This window comes from Ixodes scapularis, unplaced genomic scaffold (genome assembly GCF_016920785.2).
Source record: "Ixodes scapularis isolate PalLabHiFi unplaced genomic scaffold, ASM1692078v2 ptg001212l_1___fragment_1__unscaffolded, whole genome shotgun sequence".
Taxonomy (NCBI): Eukaryota; Metazoa; Arthropoda; class Arachnida; order Ixodida; family Ixodidae; genus Ixodes; species Ixodes scapularis.
In genome coordinates, this window is record NW_024610117.1 from 2,453,023 (window position 1) to 2,480,871 (window position 27,849).

Consider the following 27,849-nt stretch of genomic DNA (forward strand, 5'->3'; position numbering starts at 1 on the left):
TGCGTACAAATCACGTGACTACGTACCGCACGCATTGCTGCGTCTCTCCGGAAGCTCACATGACACTCACATGACATTGGAATGGCTCGTAGCATCCGCTCCTGTCGATCCTAAGGTGAAACGGAGTATATTCGGGTTTCGACGGGCTCGATCGGTCTCAGAAGTCCGGATTGCTTTGGCGCGCGAAATTAGCAGCTCGTTTTGTGCGCGCGAGAAACTCGATGGCGTCCGTTTCCTTCACAACCACGACTCGCCTCGCGTGACGCACCGCGCACCGCCACATCCGCTTCCCCGAACCACGTAGCGCCTCCTCGTCCGATCGGTCCGAAAGCCACTTGACGACATAACCTTCGCCATCCTTGCTCATTGGCTGTGGCCACTGCGGCCTTCCGAAAATCGGACCGTGCGTGCGGCGATATCTAGCAAGTTGGTCACAAGCCGTCGCCGGACGGAGCCCCCGTCCGACGCTCCGGTGCGACGAAAACCCTCGCCCTCGGACGTCGTTCCGGCGGTTCGCATGTCGGATCGGATGGTTTTTTCGCGCATGTGTCTCGCGCTTCACTAAGGCAGCACGCGCGGTCTTGCGCGAGGCCGGCTTGATTGCGCCGCCCACCGGAAAGTCCCCCGCCTGTGGACCGTAGTCTGGAAACTGTGCTAAGGAGCCGCCAGGGTGCCCACACTTCGCTCCCCCACCACCCTCAAATTTCGTCCCGCATATCGATGACAGTCTCGTCGTTGGGGGCGTCAGGGGGTGGATGGCGCTGCTGATCCGAGTGGCGTAGGAGGCCCGGTCGCTGCCGCTGAAGGAGCGCAATGTCCCGGTCAAGGTCGGGCTCGCCGAGACTTCATGCGCGCGATGCGTTTGACGTCCGCCCTCTCTCCATGAAGGTGTTCGCGTTCGTGTGCCGCCCAACAGAGGTGTGCTCCTCGAGCATGGTCCAGGTAGCTACGCTACGATGTGGCCGTCCGCTGCATCGTCGGCATAGGCCGGGTCCTTGAAGCCGTCCTGTGGCGGGTGGGCGCATTTCATGGTCCACGGTCCCCTGGGCCACCCCTGACACGCCGTCGTCCTTGGTGGCCCGGTTCATCACGATCCCACCTGCCATGTCGTTTCGTTCGGATGGTGGAGTGTGATGACGACGTTGGCCACGAGGCATCTTGGTGGAGAAACAAAGAAACAGGTGGCATGGGTGCTTAGTTGAGGGTTGAGCCTGACATTTTTTTCTCACCCCTTCCAGAAAGGTTCAAAGAACAGATCTGAGCTGGGCACACAAACGTCCCCAGCCCCCTCTTGAAAAGGGAGCAGATTGGAGGAAGTAGAAAGCTACCCCCAAAACGTGAGATAGGCCAAACAGAGGGGAGAAAAAAAAAAGAGTAAAAAAGGTTCCTCTCTTTGGTCTGACCAGAGTAACAGGTTATATTACTACCGTGGAAACGGGGGGGGGGGGGGGGGGGGGGGGGTCTTTCTGAACGGGAATGTCGGCAGTGTCGTTCAGGTCCTGCAAGAAATCTTCGTCTTACGCTTTAAAAAATTTGTTTAAGGACGGTGACATGAACAGGTTCGGTCTCTTGACTAGACTCACAGTTAACTAGTTTGTGAGTGGTGAGCTCTTGCATTTACGCAAAATGGACTTTCCCACCTATTTGCGAGGGAGGCTGCAAAGCGTCGGGTGGTTTCACTCAGTCGGCGAGTACGCCGGAGAGCAAAATGTTCCACCCCTAACTGCAGGTCACGTCGCCCCCGGCTGTACTGTTCCGACTGCTGTGCTCGGGTGACATCGAGATTTTTTCGGGCCTCTCAAAGGTTGTCCAAGAAGCGCTTTCGCATGTGACCGGCGACTTCACGTAAGAGCGAAGCCTACCCCTGACTCTGTAGATAAGAGGTTGCTAAAAAGCGGGAACGCGAGCTCCTTGTCGAAATTCAATTGGACAGGAGTGAGGCCCGTTGACCGGTTAGGGGTCGTACGGGGTGCGAATTCCCGCTCCGGCAGTTTCGCGTCCTAGTCATTGTGGAGCTCGGTTTAGGCCACAAACATCATCTTAAGGCCCCGATTTACCCTTTCCTGGATGTTTGCTTGTGGTTTGTATAGGGAAGCTCTTTTGTGATCAATTCCAAGCACCGCGCGAGCACCACACATACGCCTTGCTCGTTAAGTAGGAGGAATTATCACTTACCAGTTGCGCTGAAAAGCCGAACCTAGCAAACGTTTCCAGCAAGCAGTTTCAGATTTTTTGCAAATCTAACTTTTGTTAAGGAAATCACTCAACCCACTTCGTGAAGTGGACCGTTTCATGAACAAGTACTGATTGCCGGGGGGCTACCGGGGGAATCGGGAGGGGCACATGACGTCACAGCAACAAGTCTTCCAAGGCTCACGTTTCGTTGCACGACACAGGGGGGCTGACCACAACGTGGTTTTGCCATCTCGCACACCGAGCTGTTATGGGTGTATTGGAGCGTATCCTGCCTCGTGCCTGGCCAAGTGGCCATTCGGGGTAACACATCGTAAGTTCTGCTCCCACTCCTGTTTCTTGATAATGCAGATTTATGCAGGTTATCCAATAAAAAGCTTACTTATTTTGCGGGGTATCATGGTCCGGAACGCCGAGCGATCCGGGTCGTCGTTGACCTGGGGAATGTAGAGCAGCAGAAGGCCGTCGTCGGTGATGAAGTAGGAGTCGGACTCTCTGTCACTCTGGTGGTCAACTGGACCTTTTGCCATCAACCACGCGGACACACTTTGGCAGGCTTCGTCATCCAACTGCGCCTTGCAAATCCCCTTGCGGCCCACCAATTTGCCCCCCCCCCCCCCCCATGTATCTAGGAATCCTTGTGCCGTCGCGGCGACGGACATTAGGACATGGTTATTCTGCGACTGTTCTTTGAGAGGTGGAGCACGAGAGAGTGCGTCAGCTACTTTGTTCGTTTACACCGGGTGGTACATAGTGGAGTAGTCGTACTCTTGTAGCGTAAGCGCCCAACGAGCAAGACGTCCAGCTGAATTATTAAGTCCCCTTAGCCATGAAAACGCTAAGTCATCAGATTGAATTTGGAACGTTGCGCCGTCTAGGTACATGTTTAAGCGCTTCAATACATGAGTAATGACGAGATATTCATGTTCTACCACACTGTAGTGCGCACGGCTGGAGTTGGCGTGTGGCTTGTGAAAGCCGCGTCCTGTCTAGTTCTACCTTCGTTTTGTCTGTCCCTGTTGTTTTGGCGTATTACACCATGTTGTGAAAGCAACTGGCCGAAGCACACCGCCATACTCCTGCAGCAAGACAGCACCAGGCCACAGTTGCTTGCATCTGTCTACAGAAAGAGGGATGGGCAATATTTCAAATACAAGTATTTGATATACGTATTTCAAATACTTTGTGTATTTTGTATTTGTATTTAATTAGAAATTGGGTAATGTATTTGACGTGTGTATTTAAATACTAAAACGTGGGTATTTCAAATACAATTGTAATTAAATACAATTTCGTGGTCGAAGATACATCTTATTTTTATGCATGTGATTGTAAGTTATAGTCTCCATCCTTTATTCGGCCATGGGGCCATGGGCGTACCAACCGGGGGGGGGGGGGGGGGGGGGGGCAAGGCATGTGTTTTGCCACCCCCTAAAACAGCCGCCACTGGGCAGGGGCAAACACTGACCAGCGCCGCCCAAGGAATACCAAGGGCACCGTCCCCCGACCCGCGGGCCATATTGTTAACGCGAAGGCGATACACACCCCAGAAACGGCGCTCACGCCGGATGGGATAGTACGTGGAGATAGGCGTTGCCGCCGTCAACATGGGCAGCGGTCGCAACGCGAGTTTCCGAAGAGGTAGCGTATACCTCAGGTGGTAAATTATTTGCCTCATACGTAGCGGACCCGGGTTCGATTCACGATGTGGGCTTACGTCTTCTATTACTTTATTTTTAAGCATTTTGTTTTGTCGAGGAATTTGGCGATATTTAAGACATTTATTTTTTGCTATTAACACTGATAAAACGATTGTTGTCGACGAAACGTCGCTGAACTAAACGGTATGGGACTCTATTTACCGAGGTTCATGTAGGACAGTGGGGCTTGGGTCCGGCTGGACTCCGCAAAGCGGCGTGTACGGGGTGGGGGAGGGGCCTTAAGTGGGTTAATAGTCTTGTAATTAGTAGCTGCATAATGCCGCCGCAAAGCGGCGTGAACGCAGGTGGGGTGGTGGGTTAACACGCTTTGAGTGTGCATGTGCCGTCCAAATCCGAAATTTAAGTTCCCGCGCGTTGCCGAGCAGCCAGTCCGGCGTGAGCGTCGTTGCTATGGGGTCAATCGTGTGCGCCATAAAAATTAGAGATAGGCAGAATCTGCCGAATTTTAGATTCGGCGAAGTCCGGTAGTGGCCTATATTTTGAAGGAAAGTTTGGCAAAGATTCACCGAAAATTCGGCAAAAGTCTGAGCACACGCGCGAACGCGACGGGGCCATGGATTGCAAATAGACGCCGAGCAGTCCTGCTGTTACCATCCTACAGTTTAGTACAACCAGGGGTTACGGCGAGGTGCGGACTAGGCAACACGGTAACTGTGCGTTTGTGAGTCTTTGCGAGTGTGGTTCTCTTCAATATTCTCTACCTTAAGAACAGAAAATGGACCAGTAATGTACGCAGTCCACTGCGCAAGTGACAGATGATGCGGTAAATTATGAATAACATAATTTTAATTTGACTTTTCCATTGATGCAACGAGGTAGTTGGAACATTGACTGACAACTGAAAATTACGCTCAGTGTGCCCAGCCCACTGCTGTCAAACGGGCAGATCACGACAGCTGGCCAGGATGTATGGAAAATATATTTTCTGTCCTTTTTGTGTGCTTTCTGTTGCGTGTATATTCTCTATATATAAATCTCTGCTTTGTTTTTTTCGTATGTGGTGGCGGGCTGGCAGGCACTCTGCGGAAGGTAGCAGCTTGAACCGAGTTGGTTGCTCATATTAATGTACACACCACAGCGCAATACTGCAAATGTACGCTCACTCCTTACACACGAAAAAGAAAGGAAAAATTCTAACGAACCGCGCTGATTGACAACTTGTTTATATATACTTCGTCTTCTTCTACGTCTGGAACTACGGAATTTCCCGAATCACGCGCACCAACCTCCTTGGCTATGTTCCAAATCTTATCCGAGTAACCTGTCTCCTACGTCAGCGGGTAATACTACGTAACATCGCGAGTAAACGATCCGCGACTCGATTTTGGAACGGCCGGGATGATCACCTGGATACTACGCGGATTTGCTTCGTCTCGGGCTACGGCAAAAAGAAAACATAGCAGCGATGGCGGAAAATAGCAGACGATCTCTTTCGACCATGGAGAAACCACACAGAGACGATAATGTTAACCGCTTCGAAGTTTTTCCTTGACAGTGAGTCGGTTAGCGTTCACCAGCTGGGCTCAACCCTGGGCTAAATCCTGGGCTCAATCCCCATCCCTGCCGTTTCGATCTGGATGAGCATCGTACCGGCGTGCGGTCGTGTATCACTACTGCGTGGTGCACGTTAAAGACCCCAGGCTAGCGGTTGTACTGCACTGGCTAAATTGTCCATTAATGGTCAGCCATTTAAAGTTGCGACGAGTGACTCGTCGCAACTTTAAATGGCTGACCAACTACACGCTGTATAAATGTCCCCAAAAACCCCGAAAACCCCGGAAACCATGACGGTGCTAAATGCACGCTCCAAAAGGACTGCGGAAGCTCGACGGCAGCACGCGCTCAGCAGCAGCGCACACGGATGTGGCCGCCAGCGAATACTCCCTATTCCCACCGAACAGTAACTTGTACCGAGAAACAAAAGAACAGCTTCGTCGAGTGCACGGAGGAAGTAGGGTAGTCATTTCCTTTTTCGTGCGGAAAAGTGTACATAGGGTAGACAGGACGATGCCTTAATGACAGACTCCGTAAACACAAAAACAATAGCACCAGAGCTAACTCTGGCCACCTGGGCATACACTGCCGCGATTGCGGGTGTGAGGTTCACCAGCCATCTTGTACAATTTTAGGTAGGCACAGTAATAAATTAACGAGAGAAATTATAGAAGCCAAACACATCGTAAGGAATGATTAAAACTATATCATAATCCCATCTTTGAGCCTGACATAAAAAGAAAAACATTTTCTAGGCGTCTAGGAAATTGATGCGCGTGATTCGGGAAATTCGGTAGTTCCATACATAGAAGAAAACAAAGTATATAAAAACGAGCTGTCAGACCGCGCGATTCGTTTGAATTTTTTCTTTCTTTTTCGTGTGTAAGGAATGAGTGTACTTTTACAGGTAGTGAGCTGTAGTGTGTATTAATCTAGTAAGGGTTTTCAACTATCTGCCTAGCCCCGCACACCACCACATGGTCCTCTTCCAGTACGTGCAAATAAAATTAATTTTATTATTAATATTATTACTATTATTATTATTATAGCAATCCTGTTTTCGGCTCACAAGTAGTCTGTGCCAAAACAAAATAATATTGCGTTTTAGTTCGCGTTATTTCGCGATTTTCATATATCTGCATAAAACCAAACAGAACTATTCACGCTCGACGTTGCACATTCGACCATTCCTAACTCTTCCCATCTTTGTAAACGTCCGTGTGTGTCCTAACATCACAAACCGGCATTTTAAAGGTTAAAAACGGCACGTTGCGAATATGGGACGCACACTTTCATGCAAAGCTGACGTCAAGTGACTCAAATGGAAAAACATGCAGATTTACAATATCGATTATTTGTTCTGGTGAAGGGTCAGCAACCGTTGCATTCGTTTTCACGCACGCGCACGAAACGGTGATTCCCAGAGAAAGTAAAAACGCACTGTTATTGCATTTGCATTTACACCACCCACACTTGCAGGCTTGCGCTGATGAGACCTCAAAATTGAAACTCTCGTAGCGCGATTCGTGACTGCGCCCGCTACTGCCCAACCTCGTTGTCACGGCACATTGTTTACGCAGACACTAAAATTGCCAGTAAACACTAAAAGCGACACCGACACAACTATCTTGTAGAATCTAACCTTATTATTAGTAATCACTGTGTCAATAGGCACTACATGTTGTATTTAACTAAAGACAAAAAGAAAACCTTTTTTTTTTTGTTCGAAGCTAAATATCAACGCTAAGGCTGGTAACACTGTATTTTTTGGCTGTATCTTTGCCGAATCTTTAGAAAAGTTCGGCAAAAGTTCGCTCCGCCAAATTTTCGATTCGGCGAAAGTTCGGCCCATCACTATAGTTCGTTTCGCCTTAGGTCCGAGCGCGGACGATGTTATGAGCCGATGGGCCAATCAAACAGCGCAAAAAGCGCAAAGTCATGGCGTGTTCTCTGCGCTTAATAAGACCAGCCGGCGGAGGAGCACGCACAGCGAGGCGGAGAATACCAGCTACTCCTATCAACTGAACAGAGCAGGCCATGACGTTGTGCCTCTTTCGCTCTTTGATTGGCCCTTCGGCTCATAACATCGGCCACGCTCGGACCGAAGCTCAAACGAAGTATAGTAAAAATGTGCGACCCGGGGGGCCTAGTACGCCCATAGGGTTTGCCCCCCCACTCAAAAGCAAGTTGGTACGCCACCTGCATGGGGATTTTTTTCTTTTTCTCCTCCGGCTTTATTTCACAGGAACTGTCCAGAGCAGGAAGGAAGCTACGTTCTGCACCGAATTCAGTGCCTCTCAATTAAGCACAAGCGCTTAGTGACTTTGTGATTACGGTGCTAGTCCAGGGCAAGAATAGTGACGAAATCAACGTTTACAGGCAGACTGCCTAAATAAGTGCCTGTGACAACTTCTGATGCTTTCCGGCCTGATTTCCATCCATATTTTTGCCTGGAACATTCTAAATGCGCGGGTCGTCCAGATTTTCGTAACTGATGCGAGTTGCAACAATAACAAATTATCTAGCTAGTGCTGCGCGTCTTGGTCGTCTCGGTTCTTTGTTGGTCTATACCAAAATGTAGTCGGCAAACAAAGCTGCTCGAAGCTCTGTACTTTTTTCACCTATTAGATCCAAGCTGATTACATTTTTTTTGTGATTATATTTTTAAAAAAGAGATACCCAGAAACCCGTTGCAGGTGTCCTGAAGTCGCTGACGTAAATTTTGAGGAGTGTATTTGGAGAAGTATTTGGAGGAGACCAAATACATTTGCTTGTGTTTGTATCTTGTACTTAAATGCTTTTTTTTAAATTGTAATTAGATTTGTAATTAAATACATTTTTGATGAAGTATTTTGTTCGTTCTGCACAGGATGCCCATCCCTGTGCAGAACGAACGGCTTGTTCGAGTCTGGGAGCTGTAAACAGCCGTCAGGCGTTCTTTTGAAAGGGCTGTGAATGCGTATTGTAGTTCTTCGGCCCAGCACCACCTGACGTCCTTTTTTAGAAGATGAGTGAGTGGTTGGGATATCTCGAAGCAGTGCGGAATAAAATTCCTGTAGAACGCAATCACTCCAAGGCATCTTTGTAGCCTCTGTACGTCATGTGGCTTGGGTATTTTCTTAGCGCACGCCAATTATCTTCGTTTTGGTGGAACGTACCTTTATCCAGAACGAATCCAAGGAGGTTAATCTGGGGCGCAGCCAACTGAAATTTTCCAACGTGAATCGTGAGGTCAGCATTGCGCATACGCCCCAGTAGGATACAAAGGTGTTCGACATGCTTCTCAATAGTCCTCGATAAAATAACCGCGTCATGCATGTATGCCATGTCAAATTTATAGTTCAATTTCTCGAGCACAACATCCATCAGGCGTTGAAAACTGGCTGGAGAGTTAGACAAGCCAAACGGCAATCGGGTGAACTAAAAAAAAAACCTCTATTTCATATTCAAGCTGGTTTTAGAACGTATGATGGTTGAACCTTGATCTGAAGAAACCCGTGACCTGCAATGCAGCCACGGGTTTCTTCATCCTGTGCAGAATGAAAACATCCTGGGCGAAGAAAAGTTTACCTTAGGAGGAAGGAACGCAAAGACGTTGAGGATAAAGTAAGTAGGCAGGCGAGCTGGTTGATGTTACACATTTTTGAAAACCGGAGACGACGGACGAAGAAGGGGACAACACACAAAACGTCTCTGAGACGTCTCTGAGACGTTTTGTGTGTTGTCCCCTTCTTCGTCCGTCGTCTCCGGTTTTCAAAAATGTGTAGCAAAGACGTTGACCGGCGACGCCCGTCTCGTCCCGTTCTCGCTCGAATCCGACGAAGACAGCGACCGACCGAACGAGGGTGCGGATAAGGCTTCGCATTTCTTCAGCTACAGTTAGCAAAAGAAGCAAAAAGTCAAACCAGGGCCTGGGTCACTCAACATGCCGGGGCTTGGGGGAAGGTCCTCGAGGATACAGTTGACAGGCTTGGAGGTCTTCCCAACGCCCATGGAGAGTTCGGATGGCGGTTTCTCAGTCTCTAGTAGACAGACAGTATGCGGGTTCGTGAAGCGCGCAGCCGACGTTTCCGTAAAGGCAATAATGCAAACAACTCGTTAAAAAAAAAAAAAAAAAAAAAAAAACTGGTGGGGACTTGTTTTTGACGTCTGACCTGGAGGCATGCGCTTCACCGCCATCATCTATGGCGGGAGCGACCTGCCAACGTTAAAATATTTATTTTATGAAAATTGTGTGGCTCCAATAAGCGCATATGATCAACTAAGATGATATAAAACATATAAGGACCTTATAAGAACTCATACGAAATTAAGGATCATTTAAGATCTATAAGGAAGCTCTCATCAGTTTCTCATATCTTCCCATATTTCTTATGAGTCACGTACATGTTCTTATACGATCGTATAAGAACATGATCGCATAGGCACTTATTTGACCCAGAACTGTCTTATCCAAATAAGTTCTTAATTTCTTTTTTCACTAGCGTGGCTTCTGCCAGAGGTTGACTGTCACCCCCTACTGGTCTTTCAGTATTATTGGCGTCCTCACCGTCAATCGCCAAGGGCGTGTGGTTGTCCGTGACGGCGGCGTACGTCGTCACACACTTTTTTGCGCCCGAAACGAAAAGGCAGCGAAAGCTTCGGTTTACGGCAGTCACGCCTAAAGTACCAGGCTCCCTTGCACAGGAAGCAGGTGGTTGCGAACCCTGGTATCACAATTAGTGCGTTGGCACCGTTGAATCTCATTTTGTGTGGAATACCCTATGGTGTGAGCCCGCTCTTTCGTGTTTATGCGGGCAAAACAAGTCGACGCCTTCACAGGCACCAACTCGTCGTTTCTCCCAGCCAACTTTATGCGCTCAACCGAAGGGCTCGAAATATTTGCAGACCGTGTCGTGCGCCTTTTGAAACAGCACCTTGTGCAGCCGGAGGCGGACCTTGGTGCAACGAGGGGTCAACAATAATAACGCAGCACAGGTCTTTCACCTTGTGTTCCTTGACGTTGACAAGCTCCTCCTTGGCTTCGAGTGTTCGAAGTGTGGCCAACCAAGCATTATTCATTCGAAACGTGCACAGTGCTGCGACATCAGGCAGGATGTTGGCGCGCTTCTGTTCAATTAAAAAAAATCCTTAATTTTGTACGGCCGGCCCTTTAGGTCGCAGTCCGGAAGCACCGAGTTCACACAAGCAGTTCCATTTGTAATGGGAGGTATCACAACCTTGTACTCGTTGGCATTATATGCAGCATCTACTAAAAAAGTCACGCGGCAGGCGGGGCTGTTATCGCCGCTCTTGAGGAGAGTATTATTCCCGGGAACGTCTCCTGTCCCTGCCAAAACAATAATCTTCCATGAAGAGGAGGGGAAAGTGAGCGCAAAGACCTAGACCAAGTGTGATTTCCCGCCAGCGGTCGTCCGTGGTAGCAAGCAACCATCCGCGGCGAGTGCTACTTTCTCCAACATACATTGTCACCAACGTCGGCGAGTCATATATAGTCCAGCATACTTGGTTCGCAAGTGACCATCACTGGAGAGTGATACTTAGTCTATCATGCTTAGTGCGAAAGCAACCGTCGGCACGCGCAGCTAGCCCTCGAATGATGAAGGGTAGTGCCCCAAGTGCTCAGGACATTGCGGGGTGGATTATAACGCACAATGAGATAGCGCAGAAGGCGTATGATCTGACATGTTCAAAGGGCAGGCAATAAATAGACTAAAAGGGCGCGATTAGCATGCTAACATGGAGATGATTTCATTAACCACAAGGGGTTCCTCGCAACACAAGAGCAGTAAGAAATGGAGTCCCTGCATGTGTGCGAAAATAAAAAAAAACAGTGAAAAAGTCTGATTTAAGCACTACGCTCCTAAATAAATTAAAACTTGGGTGGAAAAATAGATTATATTCGGTTACCACAAGAGTGGCTGGTGTGTGCAGCAGCGTATCGGAAACCAGAATGAGCTCTTTGTAGCTAAGTTTAGCAAATCATAACTTAGGCATAGTGCACGGGCCATTGTGATTCCCGGGCTTATCAGAGTGATCGAGATAGCTTTAATTTTTTGTTTTGGTTTCTAAGAAATCACTGAACTTGAAGAAAATCTAGTATATCGAAATAACCCTTTAAGAGAAGAATAACATTAAAAGTGTCATATAATGATATAGATTGGGAATGCTTCTCACTTTACTGCAGCTTACTTGCACTAGTCGGGCTCAAGTATTCTCAAACACAACGTCACCTGCCAAGAAACGTTTTTGTCATCACATACTTGCAAGGATGAAAGCGAACGTTTTAATTTATTCTCTTCTTTGCAGAACTTTATGAAGGTGTGGGTACTGCATTTTTACTTTTGTTAACAATGCCATCCCCACGATTTTGACTTCACGTTTTGCGACTCCCGCCATGATAATAATAAAATACGACTCATTCAGTGGACACGAGCACTGTGTGAGCATTAGATTTGGGCTCCAGGTAATCATTCGCTTGACAAGTATTCGGGTATTGAATTGTGCCCAATCGCTTCGTTGAGAAAATAGCCGAACTGTAGAAATGTGTGGAACTCAGCACTCACCCTGTGCTTTGTCTATTTGCTACCCCAACACAAGGCTATAATAAACTTTAACAGCCTTTGCGCCATTGCACTGCTTACAAACAAGTGAGAGTTCACCCACACCATGTGCGGGCAATGTTTTTTTTTTTTTAATATTAAATATTGTATTGCATTTCTTTACATTCTACATATACCACCCGCTAAATCATAGATGAGCATGCTTGTCTGTGGGGACTGGTGTCCAACGGGCTGCGTGCTTATTTATTACAAATCATGCGTCGTTGGCTCGCAACTAGAAAAAAAAAGGAACCTCGCACATGCTAAACGAACAAGAGAGAGACACAGTTTCAAACACGAATCACATTTATAGTACGAGTGTCTCAGTTCGTATTTCACTCGTGTTAATGAATAAAAGTTGAGAAGATTTTCCGGTAGTTTACTAAAGTAAAACGGACCGTACAATGGTGTAAATTTCTCTCCATGGTTAGTATATAGTCCAGGAAAAAGAAACTTCTTAGTCCGCATTAGAATTTGCTCTTTTGTTAAGAGGATCTATCTTACTAGAATCGCATAGCAGTGCAACTGCTCTATTAGCTAACTCTTGCTACATTAATTTATTGTTGTTTCTCTGCTTCCTCGCTTATTGCACGATAAATGGCGCTGCATGCTATTTCGTATATCACCACTTCAACGTTTTTTGCTTTTTTAATTGGAACACGTTCTATATAACAACATACTTTAACAAAGGATAGATTCATTCAGTGCGGTGTGTACTCTTTTTCCCACAGACATATTTGCTACAATCCGAATTATATATAAATAAGCAGAGACGGCAAGGATCCTTTTAAAAAATATTAAACACGATAATTTCATGCAACATTTAGTTCCATATGAATCTCTAAATATTTTGTTGTTTGGACATACTATAACGATAGGCGCATAAAGTTTCTGCAATTATGACAATGAAGGAAATATGAAACTGTCAAGTTTAATTGTTTTTAGGGAATACGAAAGCACAGCAGCTTGGATGTACTTGAATTGACAAAAAATATGATTGTCTAAAAATCATGCCATTAGTAATTTAATATATTTCTGAAAAATTTAAATTCTGTGTGTTTCGTCACTGTGTTCGAGTACTAGGGCTGTATCGTCTGCCTATTGATACACTTAAGCTGTAAGTGGTAGTGATCCGATTCGATTTACATAAAACATACATATTAAAGAAAAGAGGACCTAATATTGAGCCCTGAGGCACTCCCAAGTTAATCTGCATTACATTACTCTTGTTGTTGCCTATTTTTAACCCGCTTATCCTGCTTTGTAATGTAATATTTAGAAATTCATTGATAGACCCCCACCCCCTCCCCCCCCCCCCCCCCCCCGCCCCCGAAACCCATATTTCCTAGCTTCAATTGTAGTAGTTTATGATCAGTTGCCTCAAAAACATTTATTAAATTCAGAAAAAGGGCAAACACAAAAATGGCTTCTACGCAGACTGTAACTAACGTGATCTGTACAAAGTTTCTGCCCAAGTTTGCGGTCCTATTTCTGCAAAGTCGTATTGGGATGTGTGTATCAAATAACACTTTTTCACAATATGAATTTGTTTTTTTGAGTGCCAATTTTTTTTTTCATAATCTGCGTTGTTAGTGGCAACATCAAAATCGGACTGTAATGCATAACGTCTTTTCTTTTACCGTTCTAATATACCGGTCTAATTCGCACGGTGTTTTATCTATACAGGTATGTATACAGTTGAATGATAGCTATTTTATATATTAAAATGTCTTTAAGTTTATAAACATGTTGGTGCGCATAAACCAAACTGACGTGAATCTACTCATGCGATTTTCGAGAAAAGCATCACAGCAGCGAAATGACGTCATATTCGTCTTTTGGTTTTATAATCGGCTCCGTATCACGTGGCCGCTTGTTCTGGCTGCGAGTTGAAAGAATGAGCGCTTCTGGATTTTCTCGAATTTTTGTTGCCGCCCGCCATTGCCGAGAGAAAAAAACGCTAACACGTGTTTTGTACGTTATAAATAACAATAAATATTCTGAGAGGCATTTATAGAACGTACTGAAATGGCTGCATGCCTCTTTAAGAAACATGTCTAACCTTAATGAAGAGTTATAAATCAATTTTGAATAATAATTCCTAGCAGTTTGAATACTTATTTTGCTGGTTTGTTAGACCAAAGTAGTTTAAGAGTATTTGTAATGAAAATCTACCAGAATGGACAACTTGCACACAACTTTTTTGCATATGGGGAAGTAGAGTTGAGAAATGCTCCGAAGAACTTATCGGAAAAATATCATAATATAGTACATAATTATGTCATAAATTATCAAATGTTGAACACGACTTTAGAATCTTTTTGACAAAGGCAAATTTCCAAAAGTTAGAATTCAATACGATTGTTCGCCGCTGGGCTTCCATTCCATAATACGTTTTCATTCAGACATCAATTGTGAATGATGCACGTGAAGAGAAAACAAAAAGAGGAAGGGCGGTGATCTAGTTTCATTATGAAAAGCCCGAGATTGGAAACAAAAATTACTCGCTTGCTAAGGTTGTAAAACAATATACAAGCTGGAAGTTTCCATACAAGTCTAAAATCATTCTTCAATACTCGTGGTGCGTATATTTAATCGCTCCCTTAATATACAGTGCCCAAAAAGTAACTTTGTTTTCAACGTTTTACTAGCAGCCTCCAATAGTTTCTAATTAACTTAGAAGTTTAGCGATCGCTCCCTTGATAACGTCCTACTATGTATACGTATATATTTCGTTAAATTACGACATTCTTACATACAAAATAAATATGTTTTACGATTTTTAAAACAATATCCTTTGACACACATATCTTCTTCCCCACTATTTCATTTCTTATTAATATTATTTTGTTCGGACGATCCTATGTTTCAGAGTATACTGTCTCTTGCGTGTTTGGACCGCTGTTTCTCTACTTTGGCTGTACATTTCGGCAATTTTTTTTAAAATTAGAGTTATGCCCCATAGAAAATAAGCTAATAATTTCGGGAGAAAACAATATGGGCAGCTAAAACTGGGAATGGCCCATTGCAAAACATTTTTTACGCTTTTTTCTGCCTCCAAAAAACCCTAGGTTTAAATCGACTTCTGCACGCACTGTCTCAGCTTCTACACTCTATATAATGTCTGCGCGTCTACTTACCCGTAAAACACTCGAAGAGCCAATGTCTGCCATGTACGAAATAAGATCAGCGAATGATTAGGCGGAACATCTGTTTAGACCTCAAAATTAAGTCTGGTCTGTGGCATTGCGCAACTCAAGCAATACGCTTTCCATTGCGTAATGCCATAGCACAGACTTCATTTTTAGGTCTCGGATGTTCGCCCTTATTACTCGCTAAGGTGATTTCGTAGATCGCAGAGATTGGATCTATGAGTGTTTTGCGGGTAAGTAGACGCGCAGACGTTTTTTAGAATGTAACGCGTAGGCAAATTAACTTATTTAAATTTCTCATAAAAATGCAAAACACCCAAAATCAGTTTTCAGGTCTCTAAATAGGATTCGTATACATAAAAAATATTCAATGAAAACGAAAAAAAAAAGGTTTAAAGCAAGATTAACGACGCTAGCTTCAATAAAATGATAACAAAGTGCGCTAAAGTTTTTTACAAAGTCTGAAATTAGCAGCATAACTGAACAGTGCCTATTCTAAATTTTTGTGACGACGTGAATATTTGGCTAGACTTTTTTTTAAGGAATGGGGTTGATATGAAAGGGCAGTCCTAACCTTTACTTAAATGGGAATGCATGTAGGAGTGTGCTCTTTTCGTAGATATGTAACAGCAGCACCGCAATTCAGAAATTTTAATGATTTTTACATAGAGAATTTTTTAAGCGAACCAAATTAACTTTGCAATGTCTTCGAGATTCAAAAAAAAAATATTAACTTAAAAAAAATAAAATGCTCCTTCCTAAGTTTTTTTCTTTTTTCTGTCCGACCATTCAATTGCAGGGACGAGGGGACAATGAGCGAGGACGGTCGAATTTCATTTGTGGGCCGCACCAAGGAGATGATCAACCACAGGGGTTTGAAAGTGCCGCCACTGGAAGTCGAGAATGTCCTGAACACGCACCCCTACATTCAGGAGGCGCAGGTACGTTTTCTAAAGAGCGGTGAGATAGAACGAGACATGCGTGCGATCATTCTTTTCTTGAAATTAGGTGCATTTCGAGAGTGTGGCTCGTCTTGTTTTCGTCCGCAAAACCTTCACGTTCGTCGAAGAAGTAGTGACTCTGCTTAATCGATTTCTCTACCCCGAAAACAACACGTTTAATGCATACCAGAAGCGCACCTCACTTTAAAAAAAAAAAAAAAAACGGTAACTGTTACGTAGTGCACTTCATGCTTATGATGTTTATAAACTTGATGAATATGTTTAAGGTTCCAGACACGTTATGAAAAATTGTGGTCTGCATTTTGTTTTTATTTATTAAAATGATATCTCCATTTATTTAGGGATAGTTTCAGTACGTGGACGCTACAACTCAATGTCGCAAGACGTCTTCGACATTCCAACCCAAGTTCTACAGCTCAGGTCCAGCCAGCCTAAATCCCTCGCCTTTCCTTTAAAGGACGCAAAACTAAGGTGACTCTCAAGTACCGCTACTATAATCAATAATAATCTCAGACAATCGAAGGTTGTCGGTCAGTTCGCTATATAAGCATAGCATAAACACAACACACTTCATTTTTTGGCGGATGCACCTAAGTTCCAAAGACTCGCCGTGTAGATAGGTCTTATCTAACTCCGATTCTATACTTGCTAATTTCGCGTCGTACAATCCCATGCAAAAATTTCAGAAATTACATATATCGACAACTGCTACCAGCTCAAATTAGCGCTGATTCAGCGCTAATTTGAGGCGGTCATGATAACAAAAAAATGAATAAAAATAAAACTTGCCAAAAAGCAGAGAACAATTTAAGACCCCGCGCAGAACTGCGCAGGGCCTTATGTTGTTCGCTGCTTTTTGATGCGTTTTATTTAGAACTATTAATGCTAGAAGTACAAAAACAGTAAGAATAATATGAATTCATTTAGAGGGGCATGAGGACGGCGGATGGAGCGGTCGAAGCCGGTGGTATCATCGTCTTGCTCTTCTTGTGCTTGTGTGGCAGAAGTCCGAATTTCGGGAGTTGGTCATTGGTGCAGCGTCTTTCTCGAGTCTCGGTAGTCTCCGGGGACGGTCTTCTTGAACCGGGTGCAGGGCTTGTGGTGGTAGGTCTCGGAGAGGTACGCTGGGAATGAGGTAGAGGGCCCTAGAGCGATAAAGTGGCAGGTGAAAGTTACCCCCAGTTGGCCGCCACCATGAAGCACATTTCTTACCACAAGACACGTGACCTTATAGTTTTGCGTCTAGTTTTTAAGGGAGTACCGCGCACAAATAATTACTTATTTATCTTTATAAAAACTACCGACGAGATAAGTTAAGTTTGTTTTAGGTCCAAAATGTGCTTTACGACGAAATTTTGGGCAGCTTCGCAATGCCTTTGCTAGATGCCGTCAGCAGCGATGCTGTATTTTGGGCTTTCATCGGAGCAAGACACTGTTCACTGGGTTAACAGTATTGAAAATATAGTTTATCGTATTTTCTACAACGATTGCACAACGAATATCGGCTCAGGTTTACGCAAAAGCGTCAGGATTTGGTACGGTCACGTGTCTGTTGGTCCAAATTGTACAACATGGCATCAGCCAAGTGGGGGTCACTCTTACCCGGTGAACGGGATACGCGTTTATCGCTCTTTTGAGACTTTGTGTTTGTCCGTCCCTTCTTGTCCCAGTCTGGGGGCTTATAGTGAAATGTTGCAGCCCCTCTACCTCGTTTGGTACGCTTAATCAGCTGCAGTGCCTCGCACTTCTACCAAAAAGTTTACGGGTGAAGGCGGCAAGAGGATGAACAGTGAACTAAAAATGAAGGTTTTATCGGAGAACATGTGCCATTAAAAATAAAAACCGAGCGTTTAGACAGCAGATTAGCGGGTCGCGATTTTTCGGCGTAACAGCAAGCGAGAGCAAGACTGACTCGACAAGGTCCCCCGTGGCTCCTTATCTAGTTTGCGCCACCATCTCGAAACTTCGGGCCATAAGGTTCGAGCGCCGCTCTTTCGGGTGAGAATGAACAGCCACTTTTGAGAACTTGAAAGCAGGATGATATGATCAAAGTTACGTCCCGAGTAAGAATAAACACAAATCTCCTAGAAGTCCGTGACCGAGCGTTGCTTGCTCTGCCTTGCGCGGGGAAATATTGTAGTCAAGAAAATGTCACATATGTAGAAAACATGTAGTCACGGCAGTTATCAGTGTTGTTTTCCTTAAACACGTGGAAGTTTGTGTTTATTATACTCAATCGAATCACACGGTTTAAAGTTGCGCCGTGTTCTTCCACCTCTTTTTCTGTCTTGTCGGTGTTTTTTTCGTATAATTACACTAAATTTTCTACTCTGCCCTTCCGTGGATGTTCACTTTGTGCGAATGTCTTAATACAAAAAAGAAGTTCAAGTTACTCGCACTTTATCTACACATTCTACAGGTCAATGGGCGTTCCATTTTAATTCGATGCGTTACGTTTCAATTCGTGTAAAGCCAACCTCACTCATAAGGCGCTACTTTTATGATGACCTAGTGATCCTCATGTAAAATATTTGTAGTTATTTTATTTCGTTTTCCTGTTTTGTCGGTTTATTTCATTTTGTCGGCACTTGTGCTCACCTTTGTTGAATTGTTTTTTTCATTTTGTGTTTTTTGCCCGGACGGCAACAAAATGAGAAGGGGGAACGTGTTGCTTCCCGAAAAATGTATTTGTATTAGTTAACCTTTTTTAAGGCTGTGATTCTTTTCTCAACCTGTTTCGCATTACTTGCTATTCAAGACTACTCCGATGGCACGCGCTAAAGTGATAGGTCCTTTGTTGCAAATACCTGGCCGGGACTAAGTCCACACTCTAAAAAACTTAAATTTATCGAATGGCTTTGCTCAAGTCAGTTCTCAGTACAAATTGGTTATTTCTTCCTTACCTTCTACACTGGGATTAATTGAGAAAGAAGTGCTCAGTAAAGGGACATTGTCGCTTTGTTTCCCGTCGACACGCCCGATTAAGTCAATGTTCCCGGTAAGGTACCTGATTCTTTTAGGATCAAGTGTGTTGCGAACCCTGGGCAACTGGCTACGTAAGGCACGCTGTAAGATTTCCGTTCGGAAAGGAGAAGCGAAAAAATGACAAGTACAGTGCGCAGGCACTGCACTTGTCATACGATTTGAAAGCAAGGCTTTCCTGTAATTTACGCGACGAAGACCTGCCTTCAAACGTTATTTTTTTTTAGAGCGCATCTCTTAGGCGCTTGTTTCCCGTTTGAGCGGCGTCGCCGCCGGCGTAACACCGTGTTGCATTATGGGACGTTTCCTATTATGACGTCACACGTGATGTTCTTTTACGTCATGAGAGTAATATGTTCTTTCTAAAGTTTGCGGGAAATGTTTTTGCTAAATCTGGCGGGAAATTTCCCCTCACTGAATTTAGCGCAAAAAATTTCCCGCTATATTTGGAGGGAAAAATGCCCACTAATTAGCGGTAACATTTCATGCTAAATTTAGAGAAAACTTTTTCCGCTAAATTTTGCGGTTACATTCTCCAGCTAAATATAGCACATCATTTTCTTCACTAAATCTAACAAAAACATTTTCCCGCTAAATTTAGCGGAAACAAAAATTGCCCACTAAAGGTAGCGGTAATATTTCTCCGCATAAGGAGGGAAAATTTCTCCCTAAATTTAGAGAAAAGTTTCTCCTAAATTTGAAACGGTGTTAGAGAGGAGGTGGAGAAAGTACGGGGGGGGGGGGGAGTAAAAGAATTCCCTCTCGTCCGTACCGGCCCCTCCTCCTCCTCAAGAGCTGCCCTCTAATTCGGCATTACAATGACTTGTAAACGTCTTTCATTTTTAATTATTTTTAGTTGTTCTTTTATCGTCCGAGTTTCGAAATACAATATATATATATAGTTCTAAGAAAAGCCTTTCTCAAAGCTTTCAATTACAAAAGCTTCTTACATTTTTTAGTGCATTTTTACATAGGAAAGAAGTCGTCTGATTGCATAGCGATAAACACTAGATTGAGGGTATAAATTGGCTTCAGCAAAACTAAAAGTATTTTTTAATTTCTTTTCAATTCTCGGCAGGTTTTTGGAGTACCGGACGAAGAAGTTACAGAAAAAGTGTGCGCGTGGATCAAACTGGAACCAGAAAAATCCTTAACCCAAGACGACATCAAAGACTTTTGCAGAGAAAAAGAGGTATACGAAATGTGCAATTAAAATTAACTGTTGGGAGGGTTACGTCATATCTTAAATACTAACGTGCCAAAGATGAGGGCAGACCATTTTCTTAACTTTTTACATAATATTTGAACTTTAGCATGAATTAATTTACCATTTTATATTAGTCATTTGTCTTCGAAATTGCGCCTCCAAAAAGGAGTTACTTGGGTGGTGGCGTTGCGTGTGAGTACCGTTGAGTTTAACTAGTGACAGTGAACTCGTGTAAACTGAAAAACATTTTAATTGAATATAATCGCATCGTTCTTTAAACACTCAGTTGATGGTAAGCGCTTGTCCAACCAGTATTTTTGTTCTGTCCTTGTCTTTTGCGCTTTCGTATTTAAGAATAGTCGAGGATGTAACATCGCTATACTTTCATATAGTCAAACGTGTATGAGCTAGATCTGAAAAAATTACATCAATATAAAGAAGAGTTCACGGTGGTCATCTTTGGAAATATATGTATACCTATTGTGTTATTTCGTTTTATAATAAACATAAAATGCTTACAAATATGTAATGCTTCCACTGCCATATTAGCGTTTCAGGCAGAATAGAGCTATTCTTTTTGTCATTAGATGAATAATGCTGGGAATAGAAATATGCGTTGGACTCCGAGGTTACCAACTGCTTGTCTACAAGAGGACCATTATCATAGGCAGAAATGTTAACATCAGTACGCAGCGGTTACAGGCGATGTGATTGCTCTGGTTTTATGCAGAATAGTCAAAGAAGATGGGGGACTGTTACGCGAATTCTGTCTTTGCCTTGCTGGTCACTAGGTTCAGCAGATGTTACAATTTATCTCTCAAGCTCTCTTGTGCACTGGGAGGGACTATGCAGCGCCACCTTCCTGATTGGTTGTATTTGCCGGCACTCAAGAAAAGTTATGACAGAAGATACTTGGAACAATATCCACCATTGTCAGTTGATGAAGTAACTATAATTGAAGTTTGTAAACTGTGCATTATTCTTCCATTCGCCGCCACGTTGAAACTATACGTTTAAACCGGTTACTATTATAAAACAAAAAATCTTATACAACATAAAATAATGCTTTCGGATATTCAGTGATTAATGTTCCCATGATTTTCACCGATTCTGAAGCTAACTGTGTTGTGTGCATGTCTACACACCGAGCAGTTAGTCTTCTCATATGGCTGCCTGCGGTCTGCGCTAAAAATAGGACACTTTGCAGTTTAGTGCCACTGCGAGCATAGCTTAAGTTTTTTAACGTTTGTCGCGCAGTAGTTTAATGGTTATTCAGGATGCTATGCCGGTACGATGCTCATCAAGCTTAAAACGGGCAGAGGTGGGGAATGAGCTCAGGGTCCCTTGGTTGTGCAGCGCGAGTTTTTACTCCACGTGCCTTTTAGATGCAGTACGTTAACACACTTCTACATTGATCCCCTTACCCCTTAGTCGACGCGAGGATAGAACTGTGTTCAGAAATAGCGCCGGAAGCTCGGCACGCAACGTTATGATCGACAAGAAGGGGACGTGTGGTGAACGCTCAATTCTCCCAGCAGCCGACAGCGTTCGTATGCATGGTGGCTCATGTGCAACCATCACTATGGTATTATCTGTAATTTGATAGTTTCTTCTCAAAGGCAAAACCAGTGAATCTCTTGAGAATTGTGTTCGAAATGCAACGGAGCAGGCAAGATATGTAAAAATATCTAAGAAGTCGTGTTTCACTTTACTGGTAAACCTTACCTCCACCGAGCATAATAAAATACCCTATCGGCCCATTTATGCTAACGTCCTCTTCTCTACTAGCCGTGAATTGAGAGGTGGTGTTGTTGCTTGCTTGCCGAATATGCTGAACGACGCATACAGACAAAAATTCACCAGGATCTGCGCCTCCATCAGGCGCTTGTTGACTTTCACCTGGCTTCAGCTTCTCGTGCGATGGAGTGTATCAAGGGCAAAACGCTCGAGATAGAAGCCATGCGCGCATTCAATTCATAGTTTGTCACCGGCTACGGAAGCATTGATAAGGAGAGAGGATTCACCCGTATGATTGTCATAGCTTTACTTCCAGTCCGCGTTGCCCTGCAGAGATAGTGACAACTTCTCTCGTACGATAACGACCCTCTTTTGCGTGGCACTGTCGGCAGGAATTCCACCACTCCATCTGCGCCCAGTTTCTCAACATGGCAGAGAAAAACGTAAACAAAAATTTCGCAAAGCCTGTTTCTTTTTTCTTTGAAAGAAAGTTGGCCTGGAGTAATGACTGCCTCTGTATCCAGTGACAGCCGTATCGATTGTGTTGTCCCCTGGATATGCTCTTACTAAGCTTAAATATAGAGGCTACAAAGACCTGCACTCATAGCTGTGGTTTATGTGATACTCGTATCAAAAGCGCTAACCATTGTTTAGGGTTTATTACGATAAGCAGTCGTCTTCCTGAAAGGGATTCTTAAAATCAATATAGGACCTCGATCCAGGTCTTGCAAGTTTTCAGAGGTAAGTAGAGTCGTGGGACTCCGCTGTTTTGACTCCAGACAAAAACATGACACCGCACCCGGTATTATGTATTTTCCTATTCCCTGCCACTAGTTAAAATTTTCGGCAAATATTCTTCGCACTCACAACGCTGGCATGACCATTGAGATGAAGGCCAAAATTAATCTAGAAGATATAGAAGAGTCCAGCATGGTGAACGTAGTGAGGCTTGAAGCCCTCAGCATTATATATCCGATGGCGATCCGTGTAGGATTCAACAATGCATACGGAAAACCTCTTGATTTTATTGCGTCATCAAAGCCGCCTCTTTCGCGTCGATATGTTCCTCGGTATTGACGCAGTGATTAGAACATCATGAGAAGCATGCGCATCAAAGAGGCGAACACTCGATTCTCCCAGCCGTCTTCCTCTTTATAGGAAGACGGCTGTAAATTTCAACCTTTTCTATCTGTCTCCCAGGTCTGTAAATAAGCTTTAAATCTTGCTAGGCTAAGACCGGTGTAAAGCGCAGTGAACGCAGGGACAGAAACCAAGAAATAGCTTCGACATGGTGTCCTAACCCCAGAAGAGACTTGTGGCCCGTAAAAGTATTCAAAGAATTCAAGGTATTTTCCTAATAAATACTGATGGATCTTTTTTCGGCTGCAAGAGTCATCCTCTGAGGGTCTATCTGAGAGGGGGCTCGGCACAGTAGCCACATATTTATATTGCGATAGTATTTTATAGACACTTTGAAGTATGTTTTCCTATCGAGATGCATTTCAATCATGTTTTTGTATCTCAGTTGTAAAATACATTGCCAATGCATCAAGCGTAATTTAATACTCTGAAGGTTTTAAGTATTTAGCTACATTTTCTGGTGAAAATGAGCTGTAAAGTTCTACGATTAACTAGAAAAAAAAGAAGTTTGGTGTTTGAAGTCCCAAGGCTTAAAACACGCACCCGCCGTAAAAACCGCATCTACCGGGGTGTAGCCCGGACACCTGGTATACAGCACACTTCTCTAAATTCAGAAAAAAAAAACAAAAAAACATAGTGGTTTCATTAAATGCTCTTGTAACAATAGCAGGACAAGCTGCTTGAACACAGACCTGCAACGTTTTCACTTTAGTAAAGCCGACGCTGGAATAGTGGCAGCTGGGGCGAAGGAAACCACAAAGCATAGACAACGGAGAACATCGTAAGATTAGCTTTTTTTCTGTTAAAACAGATTACATGCAGACTAGTGCTAAGAGGGAAGGTTATTTTGTTACATCTTCTCACGTTGGCGACAAAGAAGCTCTAAGGGCATAAGCTGTAGGCCCACACTCATGGCGACGCAGGGCTTATTTCGGGCAGATGCATCTTGTCAAGAACGGCAGACACTGGGCAACAGTACATAAATGGTTCACTGAGGATGATAATGTAGCTTTGCAGCTGTGAATAAAGGAACAGTTAAAGATAAGGGGTGGTCCATAAATCAATAACAAGAGTTAAACACTAACACTAAATAAAAAAATTCGCTATCAACTGCAACCTATCCGCTCTTTCCGATGTTCGGGGAGAAATGAATTTTGCATGTATATTGTCACGGGTGGTGGCCAAAAAACAATAAATGAACAAAAAGAAATAAATGTTTAATGTGGCGAACTTGTGCCAAAAATAAAAGGGGTACAAAGGATAATAACAGAGCGTCGCGGGCGTCGAAGTCGGCGAAACCGCAGAATCGAGCACTGGGGCGGGAATGAATGTGGCTCGCCACGTGGAGCCCCTTATGTACATGCGTGGGCTTCTGGAATAATCCGCATAGAAAGTTCGACGCGTAGAACATTCGGACCTCGAACAAGCAACATGATTCTCGAATTTACCGGAATACTAGTGTGCAGGAATAAACAAAAAGATGCCCCGCTCCCAGGTATCGAACCCTGGCTTTTCGCGTGGGAGCCAGATACGATAACCGTTAGGCCACGCGCGCGCTGCCTACTTGGCCAGCTGCGCGTGCGGCATTACTCCCCCCTTTAAAAAGGCATCGTCTCGATGCCACGTAAAAGGCAACAAAACAGAGCGAAACAAACAAAAGAACGGAAACATACGGAGGCTCGCGAAACACAATCCTATCACGCGATGCACAAGATCCCTGTTCGCAGTCTTATCGCGCGTAGTACGGCTTGAGGCGCACGACGTGGACGACTTCTGGTCGTAGAGCGCGGCGTGATGAAGTCAGTGTTCCGTCGGGCATCACCGCGTAGTTCATATCCCCGAGTCTACGAAGTACTTTGTAGGGCCCGAAGTAGCGCTTTAGGAGTTTCTCACTGAGACCACGGTGGCGGATCGGTGTCCACACCCACACCGTGTCTCCGGGCTGGAAGTGGACGTCCCGATGACGAAGGTTGTAGCGGCCAGTGTCGACACGTTGTTGGGCTTGAATACGGTGTCTGGCGAGCTGGCGGACTTCTTCTGCCTGTTGGCAACCACCTGGGTGTCGTCGCTTCCGTCGACAGCCGGTTCGTGGGGTAACATCGCGTCCAGCATTGTGATTACTTTGCGACCATGAACCAGTTGGAGGGGTGTCACCCCGGTGGTCTCTTGCACGGCCGTGTTGTAAGCAAATGTGACGTACGGCAACACCTTGTCCCATCTCTTGTGCTCCACGTCGACGTACATAAAGATCATGTCGGCAATGGTCTTGTTGAGTCTCTCCGTCAGCCCATTGGTCTGCGGGTGGTACGCCGTTGTGCGCCGATGGCTGGTGTGGCTGAGACGAAGGATTTCTTGCGTCAGCTGGGCCATGAATGATGATCCACGGTCTGAGATCAAAACTTCGGGAGCGCCGTGCCGGAGGACGATGGGCTCGATAAAGAACTTGGCGACTTCCACAGCCGTCCCTGCAGGAAGGGCTTTCGTTTCGGCGTACCGTGTGAGATAATCTTTGGCGACAATAATCCATCTGTTTCCTTGCGTCGATGGTGGGAAAGGACCAAGTAGATCCATTCCGATCTGCTGGAATGGTACGGTCGGGGGAGCGATCGGATGCAGGAGACCTGCCGGCTTCGTCGGCGGTTTCTTGCGTCGCTGGCACTCGTGGCAGGCCCGTGTGTAGTAGTGAACGGTCTTCGGCAGCTTGGGCCAGTAATACCTTTCACGAATTCGGGCCAGCGTACGGCTGTAACCCAGGTGTCCGGACGTCGGGTCGTCATGGCAGGCTTGGATGATCTCCGCTCTAAGGTCGGTAGGGATTACCAGCAGCCATAGTGTGCTGTTGTCTCCGAAGTTCTTCTTGTAAAGTACACCTTGTCGGAGGACGAAAGTCGGCAGGGCTCTCGAGAAGACATGGGGGACAGTACCCCCTCGTGCTTCGAGGTGCTCGATTAACGCGCGCAACTCAGGATCGTCTCTTTGACGTCGTGCCATGTCGTCGGTGTTCACTGCACCTAGGGAGCACTCGTCGTCATCGTCGTTGCTGCTGCCAGAAGGTGTTTCGACGGGGCTCTGGACAGGCAGTCGGCGTCGCTGTGCTTGCGGCCTGACTTGTAGACCACAGTCATGTTGAACTCTTGTAGTCGTAGACTCCATCGTGCGAGGCGTCCTAACGGGTCCTTGAAGTTTGCAAGCCAGCAGAGCGAGTGGTGGTCCGTGACTACACGGAACGGGTTCCCGTACAAATACGGACGAAACTTCGTTATTGCCCAGACGACCGCAAGGCATTCTTTCTCAGTCGTGGAGTAATTTTTCTCCGCCTAGGACAGTGTCCGACTTGCGTAGGCGATAACTCGCTCGGTGCCTTCTTGCACTTGAACCAGTACCGCGCGAAGTCCAGCGTTACTTGCGTCCGTGTGAATTTCGGGTTCCGCATCTTGATCGAAATGTCCTAGAACAGGAGGAGTCTGCAGTCGTCGCTTCAGCTCGTCGAATGCCTGCGGCTGCTCCTCGGCCCATTCGAACTTCTCGGCGCCTTTGTGAGGTTTGTGAGCGGTGCGGAAATCCTTGCAAGATCCCGGATGAAGCGCCGATAGTCCAAGAAACCGATAGTCCAAGAAACATAGTCCAAGAAACCTTCGCACGGGCTTCTTGTCTGTCGGTGCTGGAAATGCTGCGACGGCGCGAGTCTTCTCTGGGTTGGGGCGAACGCCTTCGTTACTAACCACGTGACCTAGGAACATCAGATCGTCATAGGCGAACCAACACTTTGACGGCTTCAGGGTGAGTCCGGCGGTCCGTATGGCTTGGAGAACTGCTCGTTGTCGTCGCAAGTGCTCGTCGAAGTCGCTGGAAAACACTACGACGTGATCGAGGTAGACGAGACAGCTCTGCCACTTCAGTCCTGCCAGTACGGTGTCCATGACACGCTGGAAAGTTGCTGGAGCCGTGAAAGTCCGAAGGGCATCACCTTGAACTCGTACGGCCCATCTGGCGTGACGAAAGCTGTATTCTCTCGTTCCCGTTCGTCGACTTCGATCTGCCAGTAGCCGCTCTTCAGGTCCACAGATGAAAAGTATCGGGAGTGGTGCAGCCGGTCTAACGTTTCGTCGATGCGGGGGAGTGGATAGACGTCTTTCCTCGTCACTGCGTTCAGCTGCCGGTAGTCCACGCAGAACCTAAGCATTCCGTCCTTCTTCTTAACCAGTACAACTGGAGAGGCCCACGGTCTGCTCGAAGGTTGGATTATGTCATCGTTCAGCATCTCTTGCACTTGCTCCTGGATCACCTCCCTTTCTTTAACGGAGACTCTGTACGGCGATCGATGCACAGGGCGCGCGTCGTCGTCGGTAACGATGCGGTGTTTCGCAACGGCGGTTTGGCGCACCCTCGACGACGTCGCGAAGCAGTCACTGTATTCGGCGAGGAGGTCACTTAGCTGCCGTCGTTTCGGGACTGGAAGCTTGGGGTCAATGTCGACCTGCGCTGGTGGCGTAATGTGTTGCTGAGGTGGGAATGATTCTTGAGCAATCGCGGCGATTTCTGCGGAGTTGCGAATTTCCTCGACGTGGCCCACAGCGGCACCTTTCGTGAGGTGTTGCGCTTCTTGTCGAAAGTTCGTCACGAAGACCACTGTGTGCTCATCCTGCAGTTCAGTCACTC

At 45.5% G+C, this 27,849-nt stretch overlaps 1 protein-coding gene across 1 annotated transcript in view; it reads left to right on the forward strand.

The window, feature by feature from the left end:
* LOC120848313 (medium-chain acyl-CoA ligase ACSF2, mitochondrial-like) overlaps positions 1-27,849 on the forward strand; it is a 261,125-nt gene that overhangs the window by 213,686 nt on the left and 19,590 nt on the right. Inside the window, exons 14-15 of the mRNA XM_042288177.1 lie at positions 15,962-16,103; positions 20,185-20,298. Of these exons, the coding sequence (XP_042144111.1) occupies positions 15,962-16,103; positions 20,185-20,298 (256 nt within the window). The remainder of the gene's footprint in view (positions 1-15,961; positions 16,104-20,184; positions 20,299-27,849) is intronic.